Source organism: Lactuca serriola, chromosome 5 (genome assembly GCF_051521515.1).
Source record: "Lactuca serriola cultivar US96UC23 chromosome 5, Lser_US96UC23_V15, whole genome shotgun sequence".
Lineage (NCBI taxonomy): Eukaryota > Viridiplantae > Streptophyta > Magnoliopsida > Asterales > Asteraceae > Lactuca > Lactuca serriola.
Genome location: NC_136412.1, coordinates 214,366,365 through 214,386,529, shown reverse-complemented (window position 1 = coordinate 214,386,529; position 20,165 = coordinate 214,366,365). Strand labels below are relative to the sequence as shown.

The following is a 20,165-nucleotide window of genomic DNA, read 5'->3' as shown; positions in this document are numbered from 1 at the left end:
AACCATATTTTATCAAAGTATAAGAACATCCAGAATCTAAACACTCGAACACAAGTATCACAAGAAGAACAATAAAAGTCTTCGGATGTTGAGCATTACCGTCAAACCTGGGCAGTTATGTAATCATAAGCTGGAATAAATGTAAGCTGATCAACTACATTTATTCGAGATGCGATGAATGTGTGCTTGGGAGTGATAGTGGTGTTGCAACAAGTCTAAAACTTACCAACTAGGAATGCTAGAGCCAAACATAAAGTTTAAAATACTATGGGAGTATTTTGGAATACTAAAAGACTCACATTAATCCCAGAATCACATTCAGAATATAAGAACAAACAAGAAATTAAAATACCATAGGGGTATTTTAGAATCCATAGACAACCTTGTGTGAAGAACTAAAAAGATCCTTATTGATATACCTACAATTACAGAGAGTATACTCCCAAGGTTATATATAATAAGGATCCCATAGGCTAAGAATGTGTGGTTTAGCTCTACTTCCTTTTCCTTGTTTGGATGTGGATACAGAGTAGTATCACATATTCGAAGGCCTATCAGATCTAAGTTATATATGATTTGTATACCCTATGTAATCGTAGCAGGACTCAATATGGATCACCCAGTGAAATGTTTATAATCTCTTAGGATTCTTTAGACATTTCCATTCTCACACGAACCCTATAGAAAACCTTATCCACTTCAGTTCTCACCGGAAGAGTTGATTCCGACCTCGAAGAGGTTCATTGAGGAGATTTCCAGTTCGGAAATAAATGAACTAGGTCGAGACTATTGAAATCACCAAGTGCTTATATCTTTTAGGGACATCGGTGAGAGATTCGCCTAAACTTCCGAGATTTCCAGTCATCCATCATGAAGTGATGACACCCAGAGTCGGATTCGGAAGTAAGGCGGAGTATAAATTCAATGTGTCTTCACAAGAAAAGAACCCTAGGTAAATATCCAAAGAAAACCAACGCCGGCCCTAGTCAAAGATACGAGGTAGACAGAGGGAGCTAGTACATGGAACCCGAGAAGTGTCTTTTCCTCGTTATTGTCATGCTAATACATCCATAAAATAATACAATTTAGTGAGTTAGTGATTACACTACTCACGCTATGTGTTAGGTAAAAACGCCTTTTCCCGTTGCAAGTAATACAATTAGAGCGGATCCCCACACCTCTATTGAGAGAGTTTAGCCATAAGTCTTCATGAGCCTTTCTTCCCGCGGTTTTCGTTCCGAACTGTTCTCAAATCTTTCCAAGCCAGAGAGTGAAACCTTTCCCAGTATAAAGGTAACTTAGTAAGAACGACTCCCATCTTATGGCTTTTTCCGATACTCACACTGCTACCTTGAATACCAGGAATACATCATAGGGATGTAGGTCGACACTCAGACAACCAATATCCGAAGCACGGGAAAAATTTATGCCTAATACAGTAAGGACAGATATGTCCAGGTTTAACCATCGTCTCTCATCCGCTTGAGTTCTTTTCCGTATAGGAAAACCCATGCCTCCGAAGGATCGTAACCCATCCGCTGGCAAGAAACCGACTCTCCTACTCGATGAATTTACGTTCCAGGCTGCAGTTTCTGCAGCCGTTGCAGCTGTCATGGCTCAACTGAATACTAACAACGCCAACGTTAGCAAGAGCCATATCGGGAATTCCAATCCTAGTAGTGGACAGCAGCAACCAACCTCTGTGTACACAGCCACCCAAGAACCTCAGCCAACTCCACTAAAGAGAAAGTTCAAGAACGAGAAAGGAAGTACCTCGGCTCAAGGACTTTCCGAAGGTCAGCTAGCTGAGACAGTCAATACCCCTGCCAACCTTTCCATCCCTACTTCAAGAAGACCGTACCTAGGAAGCCTTCCCCGCTGCGGAAAGTGTAGCTACCATCATCATGGTATGTGCCAGGAACTCTATTGTGCTAGGTGCCACATGAAGGGGCATACTGCTCGCGTCTGCAGAACCCCGGTTGAGTGTATTACATCAACCACCAAAGTGACGACCAATCCAGTTTGCCGTCTATGTGGTGAGATTGGACACTCCAAAAGGGACTGCCCAACCGAAGGAAACAACAAATACTCAGGAGGAGTCTAACTCTAAGGCTTAGGGAGAAGCATCAAGGAACCCGGTAGATCTTGGTACGTCTCTCAATCTCAGATAGCAAACCGAAAACATTAAAAGGCTAACTCTAAATGTAATTACTTCCCCGTTAAGGCGAAAGTCGCATCACTGTTATAAAATTTAAAATTTCATTAGGTGAAACTATAATGGCTAGATATATACGTTACGACCATGTATAATTAAGATGGATAGACCTAGAGTGAGTGAATGTCGCCTCATTTCCTATTCCTTGTTGGGTTGTGGATTTAGGGCGGAGTCGCTCAGTCAACAGTCCTCCCCACCTTAATTATACATGACTAGTATATATTAAGCGATTATAGAAATGCCTCGTGAGAATCCATTCATGAAAAGGTACTCTACTCAGAAACATTCAGGACTCTCTATAGTTCCGCGTCAACTCTATCGGTCCAAGTATTCGCGGTAGTGATACGGGACGAAACCCGAGACGCCTAGAACTGGTGTGCTTGTTCGGCACATGAATCCATCGACCCTCATACTGTATCATGTCGAAGTGTGCTAACTTCGATGCCTATATCAATCATGGTTCGACTTCGTGTAACCATGTGTAAATCCCTAGTGCTGTGTAAAAAGAACTTTCTCCGTAGCCATTTCGGCAATTAAAGGTCCTTCTGAACCTAAACATAATACAGATAATAAAACCTAATGCAATCCGCCAGTCGTCCCTCTTACCTCGAACCTTCCGAAGTACCTAGGAGAAGGGTACCGCGCGCCGTTAACCAACCTTCCTAGACAGAAAGAAACCGAAGCGAAGACACCGCATGTATTCCAGAAGACGATAACATACTCCGTAGATCCCCTGGAAGGACCCTTCGTACCTCGCAATCAAGTTCGTGAATCAAGAGAATAGAACTCATAGGGCTGACCACTATAACTGAGCATATGCATAAGGGTGGTATATAATGGAGATCAAAGTTCCGAGTGATGGGACCCTATACTCACTAGATTTGACCAAGACCGAGAAAAACTCAGAACCTTTGGAAGAGTAGTTGCAGTAGATGTTCGCACTACTCAGGCACTTCGTCCACCCCGTTACCGACAAGTAGTGCCTAGAACCCTCCGCCCCCTTACATGGAGGAGGTCGTCGTCGCCCTGTAGACGATAGACTGCATTCTCCGAAGTGAACACTAGAACATCGAGAACCACAGGATAACCTTCGCAACCAAGAATACTTGATTAACGTGCGAAAGTAAGTTGCGTTAAGCCTGACAACCCAGATCTCGAAGAGATTATAGACTTGTCACCAGCCTAGGTGCTAGTCGATGGGTGATGCAAGAGCACACGCTTTCCACACTAGAACAAACCAACGCCTTGCAGATTAGAACATGTATTGGAGATTCATTGGACTACTAGGTGTTCCACGAATACTATCTCGCACAGAAATAGTAGAACCACCTCCCGAGATAGTCCAACACTCTTCTGATGAAACCCTATCTCCCCGACCCTGAGGGTTTCAGTTAGAAATATCTCAAGATTCATTAGTGCAGGTTCATTTTGCACAAGATTGAGATAGCCACTCTATATCAAACAGATACCCATAGACACACAATCCATCCGATGATCTAGAAAACCTTTGAAAGCCAAACAATAGGAACACGAATCCAAGGACAACCCGAGCATTCTAAGAACCAACCAAAGGGACTACACTCCTAGTAAGAGAGAACGGTTGGAACTTCGGAATGGCGATCACGCCAGTGATGATCTTGCCATAGAAGTACACTATATTCTAAGTACAGAAAAGCTCTACCCTTCCAAGAGCTTAGCACCATCCGAGATCCTTTACGGAGACTGGTCCAACCTTCATTAGACCACTACTACTTTCAGATATTCCACAAGCTTCACCCCAGATCGATCCACTTCTTAGACTTGATAAGTGCTTGCCCGATGTCACTCTTTGCATCCCACTCATGTTGATAGAAACCATTGAGAACCCTAATTTCGTAGACATACCTGTAGGAAATCGCTAACTACACGAGACAGAATCTGCATCCCATAGGTGAAGGTTTGTTGGAATGACAGACACAGGCCAGAGATCACTTGGGAGTGCGAGGCAAACCGAATAGGAAGTACCCTCATCTCATTACTCGGTCATTCATACCTACTTCCTTGCCTAAACCTGAATTTCGGGACGAAATTCCCTCTAACGGGGGGATGATGTGACAACCCGAAATTTATTCCGTCATTTTAACCCTTTTTCCGTTAATAAGCCTCGTTTTATTTAACTGTCCATTAACTTTTGGACTGGTTAATGAATTTGGGACTTTTTAAATAACTTAGTAAGGGTTGAAACAAATTAGAAACACCCTCATTAATCCCTTGGAAAATTGTAGTTTCAACCAAGTCAAAATACGACCACTAAATCGGGTGCGACCAAAAGCCCCGTTTAACGACAGTATCGGGTAGATTTCCACTGAGCCCCAACTCAAGCCCCTATATAAGGGGGAGTGGACTTCATTTCCACCCTTTTCACTCTCTCTCTACACTCTCTCTCTCTACAACTTATTTTCGAGCCAAAAACGTCCGTTTCGAGCCCCAAACTAGTAAGTAATCTATCCTAACGTGTTGTATAGCTTAGCTAACATGCAAGATTAGGTGTTTACGGCCCAAGAACACTCTTGGACCGTGAACACCCTTAAGTGGGGTTTTTAAGCCCCAAAACCCCTCAAAATTTCCCCTAAGGCTTAGATATGGCTAAATGACTTATGGGAACGGACTTAGAACACGTTGAACTTAACTTTTGGGGAGTAAACTTGAGTTTACTGCCCAAGATCATGCTTGGGCCATAAACTCCTCTTCATGGGGAGTAAACTCAAGTTCAAGTGTTAGAAATGCCCTCAAACACCTCCTATGGCCTTGGAAAATATCTAGAAGCAACCCTCATTGAAGGAAATGCTTTAAACAACAAAGAAACCAAGGAAATAGGAGTTTACGGCCGTAAACCCCCATAGAATTGGTCCATGGGACGTAAACTCCCATTAAGTGCCCAAATGATGCCCTAAACTCCCCATTTGACTTGGAAAAATGCATAGGATTTTATTCTCTATCATTTAAGTCCTTAAAACACCAAAAGAACATGCATATAGGAGCTTACGACCGTAAACTCCTTGTTTAGGGCCGTAAACTCCTCAAATGGTCCATGTAGATGCCTTAAATCCACTCATGTGCCTTATATTTGGATCTAGCATAAATCTACAAGTGATATAAGCTGGGGCGGACGTAGGAATTAGTAGTAGGGGTTGCACAAATTTTTTCGTCTGGTCGAACATAATATAGAACGTTAAAAAAAATCCGGTCAAACATAATATAAACCATCTAATACAAAAAATTTTTCTGGTTAAACATTATATAACAACTATCTATTATAATTTAAATTTGTCATCTTCGTGCATACATCTTTTGAAATCGCTCCATTACTTTTTCATCCTCAACTTTCGTAAGTGCTTCCGTCTCGACATTACAAAGCAATGCGCCGTTCAAAAATTCATCGCCAATTTTGTTACGCAAGTCTGTCTTCAAGAGCTTCAACTTTGAAAAACATCTTTCTACACTTGCGGTCACTACGGGTAATATCACAGCCAACTTTAAAAGCTTATAAACCAAAGGATAAGACCGATGCTTCCCTGTACTAACCATCAAACGAGAAAGGTCGGAAATTCCTTTCAAACTAGTGAAACGCTCATCTTTAATGCAAGAGTGATAAAATATCTCAAGTTGTCCTTCGAGGTCTATCATATCTGAATCATCAAAGTCATACTTGTATAACTTACCCAACTTCAATAACTTTGATTTGTCAAATTGTGCAAATGAATCACAAGGGCTCAAAGCAGCCATGTATTTTAGTAATTGGGTGCTTGTTTCACTAAATCGATCCCGATATTCTGTAAGTTGCATATCTACCACCGTGTTGAAGATTTCAACCTCAAAATGAAACCTATTAGTCTTTGTAGTCCTACGGTTTCTCGCACCAATATACAACTATTCCATATCTAAAGTTTCAATTTCGTGTGTTGACAAAAAGAGGATACTTTTGGCAAAATGCTAGCAAACCCTATGTTTCTAAAAGACTGCAATGCCTCCATTGTCCCTCTAACCATCGAAGCCGCTTCCAAAATGTCTAGATCTTTTCTTTGAAGTTGCTTTGACAATGTACCCGTGAGGTGTAAAATGTCATACATCGTATGTAAGTAAAACACAAACTCATATGATTTAAAATATGCTAAGATTCCAGATGCTTGTTGACGGTTTGCCAATGACCCTCCTTCCTCTTTCACAAAATCTAAAACTACAAGAACATCCGCAAACAACTTAATCAAACTTGTGAGTGTGTTGAAATGTGAACCCCATCTTGTTTCTCCCGCTCGAACAAGTGTAGTCTCTTGATTTAACCCTCTTCCTGTTTCAAGATCACCACTACACAAGCCTTTTTGCACCCTTTCTCTTGCTTGCTCTCGTAGTAAGTCTTTTCTTTTACAGGAGGCACAAACAACATTAACCACCAACGAAATTTGCTCAAAAAAGTCACTAACACCATCATCCTTCTTTGCTACAGCCACAACTACTAGTTGAAGTTGGTGTGCAAAGCAATGTACATAAAAAGTTGTGTCATTCTCTTGTAATATCAAAGCTTTCAAACCATTGAATTCCCCTCGCATATTGCTAGCCCCATCGTAACCTTGTCCTCTTATCTATTAAAATTTAAAACAATTAATATATATATATATATATATATATATATAATATTAAATTGAAATAAAAAAAAGTAAAGAATAAATTACCTAACTAAAACTCAACTTATTACTTGTAAGTACTTCATTTATGGCGTTTTTGAGGGTCAAAGAAGACGTATCCTTCACGTGCACTATTCCTATGAATCTTTCTTTCACAAAGCCAAGACTATCGACATAACGCAAAACAATAGCCATATGTTCCTTTTTTGAAACATCACTAGATTCATCAACTAGTAAAGCAAAAACATCTTGACCAATCTCTTCATGAATACTCAAAAGTACTTCTTGTGCAAAACATTGCACAAGTTCTTTTTGAATTTTAGGGGAAATTAGTTGATTGTTTTTAGGAGCATTTTCTAAAGTATTGTTGAAAATCTCTTCACTAGTCTCTCGAATGGCTTTTAACACTTCAATGTAAAGCCCTCTATTTTCCGAGTTAACCGACTCGTCATGACCACGAAACGATAAACTAGTTTTTAATAAAAGTCTAACAACAATAATAGAAACACGTAATCGAGCTTTATATTTATTGTCCTCCGCTTCGGTTTGCCTCCTCAAGACTACATTAATTGCTTGTTTTTCCCTCATTAAAAACTCACACTTTTCTCTTGCTTTGTTGTGAAAACTATCAACACCACCCACATGAGTCCGAAATGCATCTTTTTTATTCCAAGTATCAAAACCTTGGGAAACAAATGCATCTCTCCCTCCTTTTTTTTTCCCATGAGGTCCCCACACAAATAACAATATAAAAAATATGCACAATTCTTTTTCACACTATATTCCAACCAATCAAAGTCATTAAACCATGAAGGAACGAATCTTCTAAATCTATCACCTATTTTTTTTAGGAAACTTATGTGCCCTTACTTGACACGGTCTTTGAAGCAAATATGATCTTCTTACATCATCTCTTATATTTGAATTTTTAACTTGTAATCAATGGACTATCCGTCGGGTCCTTTGGAAGATCTTTCAAGTCAACGTTATCATTAGGTTGGTTAAAACATGGTGTTTGTGGAGTTGGATTAGAAACCGAAGGGATTGAATGATTGGTGATTGGTGTTTGTGGAGTTGCATTAGGATTAGAAACGGAAGGAATTGATTGATTGGTGATTGGTATTTGGGAACATTCTTCACCACTTTCATTAGGATTAGGTCTTTGTCTTTTGGTAAAAAAAATCACTTAGTTTAACCTACAAAAATATAACAATTACACCTAATCAAACAATAAAACAAGTTGATTTCACCTAATCAAAGAAAATTTAATAAAAACATAACAATTACACCTAATCAAACAATAAAACAAGTTGCTTTCACCTAATCAAACAAAAATTCAATAAAAACATAACAATTACACCTAATCAAACAATGACTTCAATAAAACAAGTTGCTTTCACCTAATCAAACAATCAATTCAATAAAAACATATGAATTTCACCTAATCAAACAATCAATTCAATAAAAAAAACATAGCAATATATGAATATAACCTAATCAAACAATATAACTTCAACAAAACAAATCAATTTCACCCAAGTCAATCAATAACTTTAAAAAACATATCAATTTCAAATATCTAAATGAATTGGTAAATGGTAATTGGTAAAACTTACTTGCTTCATTGTAGAAATTGAAAGAAGACAGTTAGACAAAAGTTATTGATCGATACTATTGTTGAAACCTGCTTCAAGAAATCGATCAAGATTCTAGGATTAAAATCGATCAAACAACAAAATCGATTTTGGGCTGTGACTCACGATCAAGAAGACAGAAGTACTTGATCGAATATAGAAGTCATCTAGGGGCGATCGGCATTCGGCAATTGATTGAATTTTGGAGCCTTGGAGGCAAGCCGCAAGCGCCAAGAAGTCGAGTCGACGTCTCGACGATCGTTTATATTGTTGTGTAATCGTTTTCTTTCTTTTTTTCTTTTTTTTGCTTGTACCGATCATCAATTAGAAACTCAAATAATTAGGATGGGCTATGTTTTTTACAAGCAATTAGCCCAATTGCTAATTTATCCACTTAAGTTTTATTTTGGGCTTTGGGCAATTGGACTATTAGACAATAATCGATTAAAACATTGGGTTGTGGGCTCGTTATTATTTTTTTTCGTTTAGTAATTCCTGATAGAGTGACAATTTTTTTATGTAGTTGCACAATTTTTTTAGTAGTTGCACGATTTTTTTACGTAGTGGCACAATAGGTAAAAAATTTTAAAAAAAAATGAATTTTTTTCTACTACGTGCGCGGAAGCTAGGTGTTGCCGGGCCCACACCGGGCACCTAGCTAGGACCGCCCCTGGATATAAGACATTTTGGCATCCTAGAACACCCTCACCATGAGTTTACGGCCGTAAACTCATGGGGAGTTAGTCCCAGGGCCGTGAACTCTATAAAGAGTTTACTCTTGAAGAGTAAACTCCCTATCTAAGCCATACACACCCTTAAATGTTACCCGGGACACTCCAAGCACTTAACCAAAGTGTTTTCCGCACTTTAGGATGCGTATACGTGTTTAATTAGTATTATATTTACTAATTGTATGTAAACATATGTCACCATATGTTAATAGGTCACTAAGTGTGTTCAAGTCTTTACTTGACACCGAGCACCCAACCGGCACCTTCGTCGGATCCACTTACAACAGGTGAGTTCATACCCCTTAATGGACCTTTTCAACTGTTTTTACATGTTTTTATGGGGGGAATACAAGTTAAACATGCCAGTTATCATATCAATCACATGTGATTGATAACCCGCATGCACAAGGATTTATTACACTGTTAACTGTTCTGCCAAGTATGATATTGCAAATGGTTTTCCAAAACGACTTTACTTGTTCAAATCTTTACTTATATTGTTTTATCAAAGCTATAACCAAAATGTGTTTATGAAAGGTTTTCAAAGGATTTCTAAAGGCTTTCAAACTTATTTTACAAAAGAATACAAAGTCGTGATTTTCTTAAGTATAAAGGCCTTCCGAAAGTTTTCATCAAAGTTTCTTCCATGTTTCTTCCATGTTTTTATACTCTTACTTGGTTAAGATACTACTGCTTCACTTATACTTAGTTAATTCTCCTACTTCGTGATACGCTTTTACTTTGTGAAATACCTCTACTTAGTGATACACTTTTACTTATTAACGCTTCTAATTCACAATACGCTTCTACTTCACGATACGCTTCTACTTCACGATACGCTCCTACTTCACGATACGTTTCTACTTCACTTATACTTGTTAATGCTTCTACTTCACTTATACTTGTTAACGCTTCCACTTAGTTAAAAGTATGTCTGTACTTGTATAGTTATATAAATAATGATTAAAGGACTTAGGAAGGCTAGTTCGCGCTATTTCCTTTTCTTTGTTGAGATGTGGTCTGGTGGGATCGGATATCCATCCGAAGGTCGTTTGATCATTAATTATATATCATGTATACATGTATAGACATATGGGTTTACATCGATCGGTTCAGTTATGAGTCTCTACTGCTAGTCCAACACTTACATCAGAATCCACTATTCGAGATACATCTTCAGGACACGGCCTTCTCCGTTGTCTAGTTGGTAACCAGAGTCTCTTGTAGGGAGAGCGGACATTATGTGTATAGATCTATACGGGATTGACACCCCCGCACCCTGACTGCTAGCTACAGTCCACGGCCTACCAAGCCAAGGGGTGACAAATGTCACATCTTTATTTTGACGCTTGCAGGGCGTCGAGTTCTCTAGTGTCTATCAGTATGGTTACGAGTATCTCGGGGTTACCTTATAATTCATTGCCTTAAGGTAACGACACTTAACACTGTATGCTGGAAATACACACCTCGAATATACACACCTAGAATTACACTATTTTTAGACCTTGCTAGACGTATCATTCAATTCATACTGTCTGGGGTCTGTATCCACTATTTTAGACCTTACTAGACGTATCATTCATTTGATCCTGTCTGGGGTTTGTGTCTCTTTGTTTTTTGACCTTGCTAGACGTATCATTCATTTGATCCTGTCTGGGGTCTGTGTCTCTCTGTTTTAGACCTTACAAGACGTATCATTCATTTGATCCTGTCTGGGGTCTGTGTCTCTCTGTTTTAGACCTTACTAGACGTGTCATTCATTTGATACCGTCTGGGGTCTGTATCTCCTCTTGTTAGACTGAGTCAGGCGTGTCGTTCATTCGATTCTTCCCTGGAGTCTATGATTTCTTCTGCCTTAGTCAGTAGTCTTCACTGCTGAGGCATATGTTATTTTCCCTGATATTCTCCTACTTTCTTTAAAATCAAATACCGTATTTTGGTAATGATAGTGTTTAAGGGAAAATTTCTTTTTTACAACATAACTCAGTCGACTCTTAGTATAAGACTACTTTTATTGAAGAAAATATAGGATTTTCTGGAAAGGACACTAATACTCTATAGACTCTAAACTACCACTTTTCTAAAGTTATTTTGAACTTACACAAATGAAACTAAAAGACTTATGAACTCACCAACATTTATAAAAATACTGATACTCGCTTTCAAAATAACTTGTATTCTCAAGTCAGCAATAGACAGGTACATCTCAGGCGCTTTTGGTGAAGACCATTTAGTACCAAGTTGCACCTACATTATTACTTGTATTACTATGATGATTCTATACAATGTAAACCATGTAAAACTATTACTATTAATGCAATGGTTGTTGTACTTTGATTACTATACTGCATATGTTGTGATACTTGACATGACGTCATCCAACCCAGAACATTTCCACCGTTCCGGTTTTGGGGTGTGACACTCTTCGGATCAGAGTAGGATCAAGAACTCCTCTTTGAAAACCACATCGCTTTAGAAAAAAATTAAGAGTATCATACCAGGCGTGATAATTTGGCCAAAGCCGCTAAGGATTCAAAAATACAAGATTGGGATTCCTTTTCCATATATCAAGTAAACAGGTTCATCACTTATTCTGATAGTGAAAACTGCATCATGTTTAATTACCTATGTCATCATCTCTCAAAAGTTAACTAAGAAAAACACTCACTTAGGTTAGAAATTCACACATTGATGGAAAGTTTGTCCAACGTTGAAAATAATCTTAGTTTTACTAAAACTAAAGTCAAAAAGCTATCTCTTACCAATATTAATCTTCAAACTAAAAGGATAGAGTTGAAATGTATGTTAAAAAAGTTCAAGTTATTATGAATAATTGGTATCACTCTCATCATAAGTTAAGTAAAATAATAGATACCTAAATACCTGATCAATGTGAAAAAATTCTTAGTGGTAATATTAATGAGACTGACAACATTTATAAACAGATTAAAACTGAACAAAACTTTCCTTCCTCTCATGATCTCAAGGAAGATTTTAATTCTAGGTTTGTTAGTCACTCATTCATAAATCAATCTCTCATTGATAAAAATTACATGACTAGCCCTAACGGTGTCACTATTTGCACTACCCGTCTAATTGCTTTAGATCCTACTGTTCGAAATCCTCTCTTTGACATTCCTACCGAAACCACTAAAATGTATCTCAAGTTTCCCATTTCTAGTGGCGAATTTCACTCCACACATGAGATACTTAATGAGTTCCCAGAATGTATTGTCGACTGTCATGACACTGATAACTCTCATTCCTCTAACACTAATGAATCTTTTTGTACATTAGCGTCTCACCCCAACTCCACAACCTGTCACTTAGACAAATCCTATATTACAAAGACCTATTCAAATATTTATGAAAAAGTTACAACTCTTTGGAAACCCAAATTTTTGAAAAGTGTCAACGAAAATAAAAAGTTTGGAGTAAGGGTATGTTATCATTGTGGAGATCCTTCTCATAAGATCAGTGAGTCTAACTTTGGTGAGGAAACTAAGAGAGTTGAAAATCTTCATTTGATAAATGAGAAGTGGATCAAAAAGCATAACTCTCTAAACTGTCTTCCCACTGCGTCTTATGATGTTTTTTCTTTAATGAAAAGACCCATTGAAAAATAGGTTAGTGTGTCCTAATTTGTTTCTTAGCACTGCAGGGTAAGGAACATTTTTTGTACCTTGATAGTGGATGCTCCAAGCATATGACAGGTTGTAAGTCTCTCCTAAGTGATTATGTTGAAAAGTTTGGCCCTGTACACGTTTGGAGACAATAGCAAAGGAATAACAAAGGGGTTTGGATCAATTCAGTGTAGGACTATGGAATTCGAGGATGTTTCTTGTGTCAAGGGTCTAAGACAACCTCATCTCTATCAGTCAACTTTATGAAACTGGCTACAAAGTATGCTTCAGCGAGAAGGAGGGAAAAAACACTAACTCAAAGAATTTAATCTTGCCCACTGCTATCAAGAAAAATGAAATTTGTGCTTGATGTGTTTGTTTCTTCTTAGACATTTACTGCTTTGTATTTTCAATACGTTATTGTGTTGCTTTGAAAACTACAAAAACAAGTCTTTTTCTTTAAAAAACTAAAAATTCAAGATTTCATTATATATATATATATATATATATATATATATATATATATATATATACACACACACACACACACCTTATTAATCACTAGTGTTTTCTTTTCTCTCAATCTTTAAGTCTCATGATCATCCAGCTTCAAAATTTGATGTTAACATGCATTCTTCCTCTATAAAGAAAATACCAGCTCGCCTAACCCTGTATACCATTTTTTCAAGATCTTAACCTCAAGATTGGTCTCATAGACCACTCTCAATAGCTCTGCATCTTTTCTTCAATACATGCATCCTTCAGTATGAAACCGATGCTTAGAGGGATAGATACTGAGCGTCTTACTGTCGACACAAGATAAGAAAGAATTGTGTCTGAACAAAATGTTCTTAATGCTCTCATTTCCTTCTTTTGGGCTTTTAACCCGTTGAGACATGGCCGGGTGTGAACATGGCACATCTAACTTCCATAGACGCTCTGACTGCTACTCCGGCCTCCATCTGAGATCCAAATAATTAATTACTAAAAAGTGATTCTTGTCTCTCATTATGAAGCTCATAATGGTTTGTTCCTACAAGTCTTCTCCTGCAAATTTTCATAACTTGAAGGTTACAAAGATTAGAAACTTTTGACTCATTGGTTACAAAGACTTAGTTTCTTTAAATATATTCTCTCTGAGATTAATATGAAGCTTCAAATCCATCAGAATAATCTCATCTTCGAAGGATAAGAGCATATATATATATATATATATATATATATATATATATATATATATATATATATATTGGTGCTTACAATCTTTGTATCTTGATATATTTTGAGGTGTGAAATGAGTGCTAACTTGTTTCTCTTTTATAGACAGAAGTTGGTGTGGCAAGTTTCTTGAAAAGGGAAGTACTTTGTGAACATTTAATTCAAAGGATAAACCATATCAGGTCTTTATGATCTTCATGAAAAAGCTACACATTTTCCTTTTTGACTCTTTTCTTTTTACTGTTTCTTTTTGTCTTTATTTAGTTTTTTTTTTAAATTTTGTACTATACCATATCAAAAGGAATTAAGGGTGAATGGTTGATTCTAGAATGAAACTATACTCTCTGATGCTAGGAGTTGAACCACTCCATGTTGATGAGTTATGCGTTGTCTATGATTCATATTGATTACACCTATGTGTGTCTGTCATAAAACTTGATGATTCACTGTATGATATCATGCATTGATAAAAGTTTGAAATTATATGCCAATGGTTAAGCAAGCGTAGTTTATCACACACACTAAGCCCTTCTTGCCCTATTTTTCTTCTTTAAAGTTTTATGATTCAGTCTATGATACCAGACGTTGATGAGGAATTGAAAAATCTGTGCCGATGGGTATATCATATATTGTGATATATTACGTGCTTCTACCCACTCTAGCCCTATAAAGCTTCTAACAAAGAATTTTTTGATTCACTGTAAAAGCCATACACTGATAGAAATTTGACATTCTATGCCAATGGGTACATTCCATACCAGAATGTATCATACACATCATACCATTCTCTCCTAAGTTATTCTTCTAATAAAAGTGGTAAATGATTCAGCGTATAGAACCATACACTAATGACACCTTGAAACATTCTGTACATGATCATCTGTTTCTACAACACAATAGTGATACACCAAAATCTCTCTTATCTTTCCACTTCATGTTCTATATAATGATGCTAACTCTATTGCTTTGTTGCTAATTATTGTTCCACACTGAATGCTAATCTTAGATCAATTTGTTGTCTTCTCATAATCTTGTTTTAAACAAAACTTTTTAAATTTGGGGATATGCATCATTCATGCTAAGACTTAATAACAATTATAGTTAGGTCACGCCAAGGAAAAAGCTAAGTGCTAAGGTGAAGTGCTGCCTAAATTCCGAGGCATCCACTTTTAACAAGTGAGTGCATAGTTATTTTCCCCTTACACTTAGATATGAAGTATTTATTAAATGTTATATGTGTTTATTATATATGTAACAATTAGTAAAGATTGGTCAGAGTTCGACGGTCAAACCACCGCGAGCCGTTATGCATTAAGGACCAATTGTGTGTGATTCTATGTTTGTAATGTATATTAAAGATATTATATTCATAATTAATTTCAAAATGTATCAAACTGCTCAACAAATTGTCTATCATTCAGGATCGAATCGAGAATCACCAAAATTTATTTCTATTTGTGACATAAAAAAAGTAAAATTTTTCATCAAGTATACATAGGACTAATTTATGACCAGTTTGAAAGTATTAAGCTCACCTGATTCCGTGGATATAAAGAACATCAAAAACGGTAATCATATGAGAAAATTCCGTCTCTTTTAAGTTACAAAATCAGTATTTATCTGATTTTCCTGAAACAAACCATGCACTACTTCATTTAGGATAGCTACAAACCTAGAAAATTTTTTTGAACACATTTTTAAACTTATACTATGCTTTATTATTTATTTAATTTTTATGACATTTTTAATCTCGAGCAAAAACGGAATCACAAAAACTGTTGAATCTAAAACAATTAATCGCGAAATTTTAAATGTTGTTTCCTGGAGTTCCATATATCGGAATTGAACTCCGTCTACATTTCTGGAATCACCAAGACCGAGACAATAAGTAGGCACTTTCAAAAAATGTAATGAAATGGTATGAATGCACAAAATCTTTTCCAAAATCTCGAAATACATACATGTGTATGTATATCTTGCAAAGTAATCTATAATATCTTTCAAAAATATAATTTTGTACAACCAAAATCATGTTAAAATCTACTCAAATCTGTTGAGATCAGATCACATACGATTCTAGATCAATTGTACACTCAAAAAGCTTCCCTCACACTCATTTCCCTCTAGAATTCATTTATCACTCTCCATCTAGTTTCTTACTACCCCAACGAAGAAAAGGAAGCCGGAGAGCAGCCGGTTGTGGTATTCCCTCCTCCCTCTCCTGTCATGATACTACACCTGTAACACCCCACAAACACCCCCTGCTGCTGCTTTTCTTTTGTGTGTGTACTACCATATCAGAAAGAAGAAACAACAAGAAAGCTGTCAGAGCAGCCTCCCTCACCACTATAGACAGCGGTGATGGCCTACGCTTCCTTTCATTTGCAAATCGTCGTCGGAAGGTCGACTCCCTCTCCCTACCTCATTCTTTCCCATCGATCGGAGCAGCTAAATCACCCCTCCTAGGGCTGTTAATCGGGTTTCGGGTTAATCGGGTCGGGTTAGTCGGGTTTTCACAAAAAAATAATTTAACCTGACACCCGACCCTATTAAGGTATGGGTTGGTCGGGTTTCGGGTTAATAGGGTCGGGTTTGTCGGGTTTGTTGGGTTAATAGACTAAACACTTGATTTAAACATAATATATATGGTTTTTTCAAGAGTGCAATCTGATATAAACTCAAACCATTTTTTTACTCTTTTCTTAACATCAAGAATGCATACGAATTGAAATAAATTAAAAATAAAAGATCATGGTCCTCATGGTTATTACAACATATGAGAAAGCATGCATACCACAATAGCTAAAAGAGTTTTCCCATTATAAATATTAAATATATGAACTTTTAATCTCTAGTTAACGATCAACACCATGTAGTTTATTCATGTTTATAGTTAGTTTAAAGTAGAAATAACCATCAAATAAAATCTTTACTTTCTCAGCTGCTCCATTACTTTTGAGATTTTATATCATTTTGCACTTCAACTTCACCAATGGGAGTTACTTGACCCTCGTATGCTTCTAGAGTCACAAAAACTTACATTTTCAAAGGGTTTGTAGTCTTTTGTACTGTTCAAGTAGAGAGCGATGGAATATGTAAAGGTTGTGAATTACTAACCAGGTTATTCGGGTTGACCCGAAACCCAATTTTTTTGTAAAAATCAACCCTAAACCCGACCCTAACTACAAATAGGGTTTGTTGGGTTAACCCGAATAACCCGATTTGGAATTCTAACCTTATTGAACCCGACCCTAATTACCTTATTCGGGTTAGGGTCGGGTCGGGTTAATCGGGTTCGAGTTTTTTTGACACCCCTAACCCCTCCCAAAAGATCGACAATATTGTTTTGCTCCTCCTCCCATTCATGTGTTGTTGTCTGTGACAAAGCAAATAAACGAAGGAAAACGCTCGCCAGTGAAGGTGGTTGATGGTCCTTCTCTCTCCTTATGATATGCTTGACTACCAGAGCTCCCCTATCGCTACTTTCCATTTGTGTTTCCTTATTCTCCTTCAATCAGTCAAGGATCGAAGATCCTTCCCCCTGGCTTATGTTTGTAGGACCCTTTTCTGTTTGTTTACGTTCGTCTTCTTCTTTTCCGATCAGAAGAGGACCGATGTCTCCATTGTCTGTGTCATTTGGCAATACCAGCCTCTCTATTTGTATATTTAAATTAAATCAGCCCCATCCTTTCATTTAAAAGACCAAAACAACTCTTTTAATTTAACTTATTACAAAACCAGTCCCTTTTGGTTAAATAAATAACAAAAATAGCCCATCTTTTGTTTCAGAATGTAAAACAGCCCCTCTAGTTGCATTGTTTGATCAAAATTGTCCCTGCATGTTGCTAGCTACAATCTAATATATTATAAATGTGAGTTCATACGACCCCTCTTTTACAATTTTCAATCGACGACGCTTATCTATATGGGTTGGCATCTCGCCCACATGTTGCTAGCTACAACCATCGCTTGACGAGATGAGTTTGGCGTTGACGTTTCTACACTATTACTCCACGAATTTGATAAAGCGTTGGTGTGGACCTTTTAGCACTCCCATGTTTGTGTTGTGGAATTTTAGCATGCCCCTTTTTAATGTTGATGTAGAGGTGTCGCTGTTCGGTTATGAGCTTATTATAGATCCCATATTTGTTTTGTTACGGTATAGAATCGATATTGGGTTTATACAGGGTTTTTGTTCACTTATACTAGCTGAAAAGGACTCTGTAGTGGGATAGTTTGTGACTCAAAATGAAAGATATCAATACTAGAAATTAAGTCATATAACACTTAATTAATATCATAACACAATTGGATGAGGTTTATTAACTTACACATAATAATAACCCTTTGTTTTTGTACGAAAACACTATATTTGTATGGGAGGAGTTTGTTCCACTGTTTAGATACCGGTTCCCAAATTAAGTAAGATAACATTTAATAAACGCTATGACACAACCTTATAAGTTTTTATAAACTCAAGATCTATGAGTTTTACATATAAACTATAAAATTGTTTGTATGTTTTATGTTTTCACAAAGGGTGATATATCTTATTTTACATTAGTTGGTATTAAAAATCCATATATAAAATTGCATTTTGGTCATGAGAACCATAGAATTTGATATAAGTCTGGCTTACTTATATGTATTTTGCCAATTTTATACTTTTGAATTTGAGCAAACGATATTTCTAAAATAAGTCCAAATACATTTTTATAACTCAATTATTTTATGCCTTTGATTGAAAAGTATGTATTTATAAAAATTGGTCAACCAGATAAATCTTATAAAACACTTTTGGTTATAAAAACACTTAGTGTCAAAACCTGTAGAGCATACCAACAATTTTTGTTGATGTATCTTAATGTATGTATTCTTAGATTTATTGGTAGATCGGAAGAGTTTGCATAGAAGAATTTTTGTTATTGTAGTATATCTTTTGTAAACGCCAAATTGTTAGGCGTGTGTTGTGGTTTAGCAATAATCATTGTCAATGTAAGTTCTATTTTGGTAATAATAGAAGATTATATTTGCACTGCTCAATGTATGTTTAATAACTATGACCACTGATTTACGTCACGCACCTTGGCATTTCCGTCGATGTCCGAGGGTGTGACAATATATGTGTTATATGGAATAATATGTTATGACTTTACTATATAAATTATTTTATCTTATTTAAATTTGTATTGGCTAGTGAAGGGTTTTGAGAAAATAAAATAATGGTGAAAGGCCATGCTTTGTACTATTTTTACTATCAAGACCAATCATCTAACATAGTATAAATTACAACCACTGACTATTCTAATAGTCTGGTGGAGCACTAGCATGTTGCCACTTGTAGGTGTTAATGATCATATTTTTCAGGGAAAAAATGAAAAATTTTCATTCGATTACTCTATCGCCCTCAAGGTTGCCTTATTGACACTTATTGTTGCGGATTCCCCACAGTAGTGTTGTCTACTCACATAAATCCTTTGGGATAGGTCCAACGATATCATCATCATAGGATCAAGGAGTGAGAATAACGAGAATAAGTAATCGGGTTATTTGTTTATTGTGAAAAATATATAATTACAATATTGTAGGTTGAAAACCCGATGTGCTCACCAAGCTCCCAAGCCTAACACACTAAGTTATTTTGTATTATAGGTAACGGTACAAAGGTACAATCCACTGAAAGATTCGATAAGTTTTGGCCATTAGTATAATACGTTAATGTAAGGCTTGTAATGACTATGTTTATGCTTATGTTTTGTATCGATTATGCATCTCGAGTTTTAATAATCAATGAAAAATATTTCTTCGGAAATACTTTTTTATGAGATAAATTTTGCACTTATAAAGAATACTTTGTTTTAAAATAAGCATAAATAAAAGGTCTTTTCAGACCGTGAAAATTAAGGATGTCACATGTACTATGTGTGATATTTTGAAGAACTCACTAAGTTTTAGTCTATAGTTGTGAATTAAATGTTTTCATGCACATTATCAGTTCGTGGGATTCTAAAGGCGTGACTTTACACACTCATTAGCAATTTTATGATTTGATATTCTACGATACTTTCGTTATAATTCTGATT

The 20,165-nt window shown here is 36.6% G+C and overlaps 1 protein-coding gene across 1 annotated transcript; it reads right to left on the bottom strand.

Annotated features, from left to right (window-relative positions):
* Nucleotides 1-5,524: 5,524 nt before the first annotated feature.
* Nucleotides 5,525-8,501, bottom strand: LOC145050151 (uncharacterized). Its single transcript, XM_078998444.1, has 4 exons — nucleotides 8,493-8,501; nucleotides 6,958-7,653; nucleotides 6,241-6,834; nucleotides 5,525-6,124 (listed from the first exon to the last, which is right to left on the bottom strand). Exons 1-4 carry the CDS (start codon nucleotides 8,499-8,501, stop codon nucleotides 5,525-5,527), a joined length of 1,899 nt encoding a protein of 632 aa, XP_078854570.1.
* Between the last annotated feature and the right edge of the window lie 11,664 nt (nucleotides 8,502-20,165).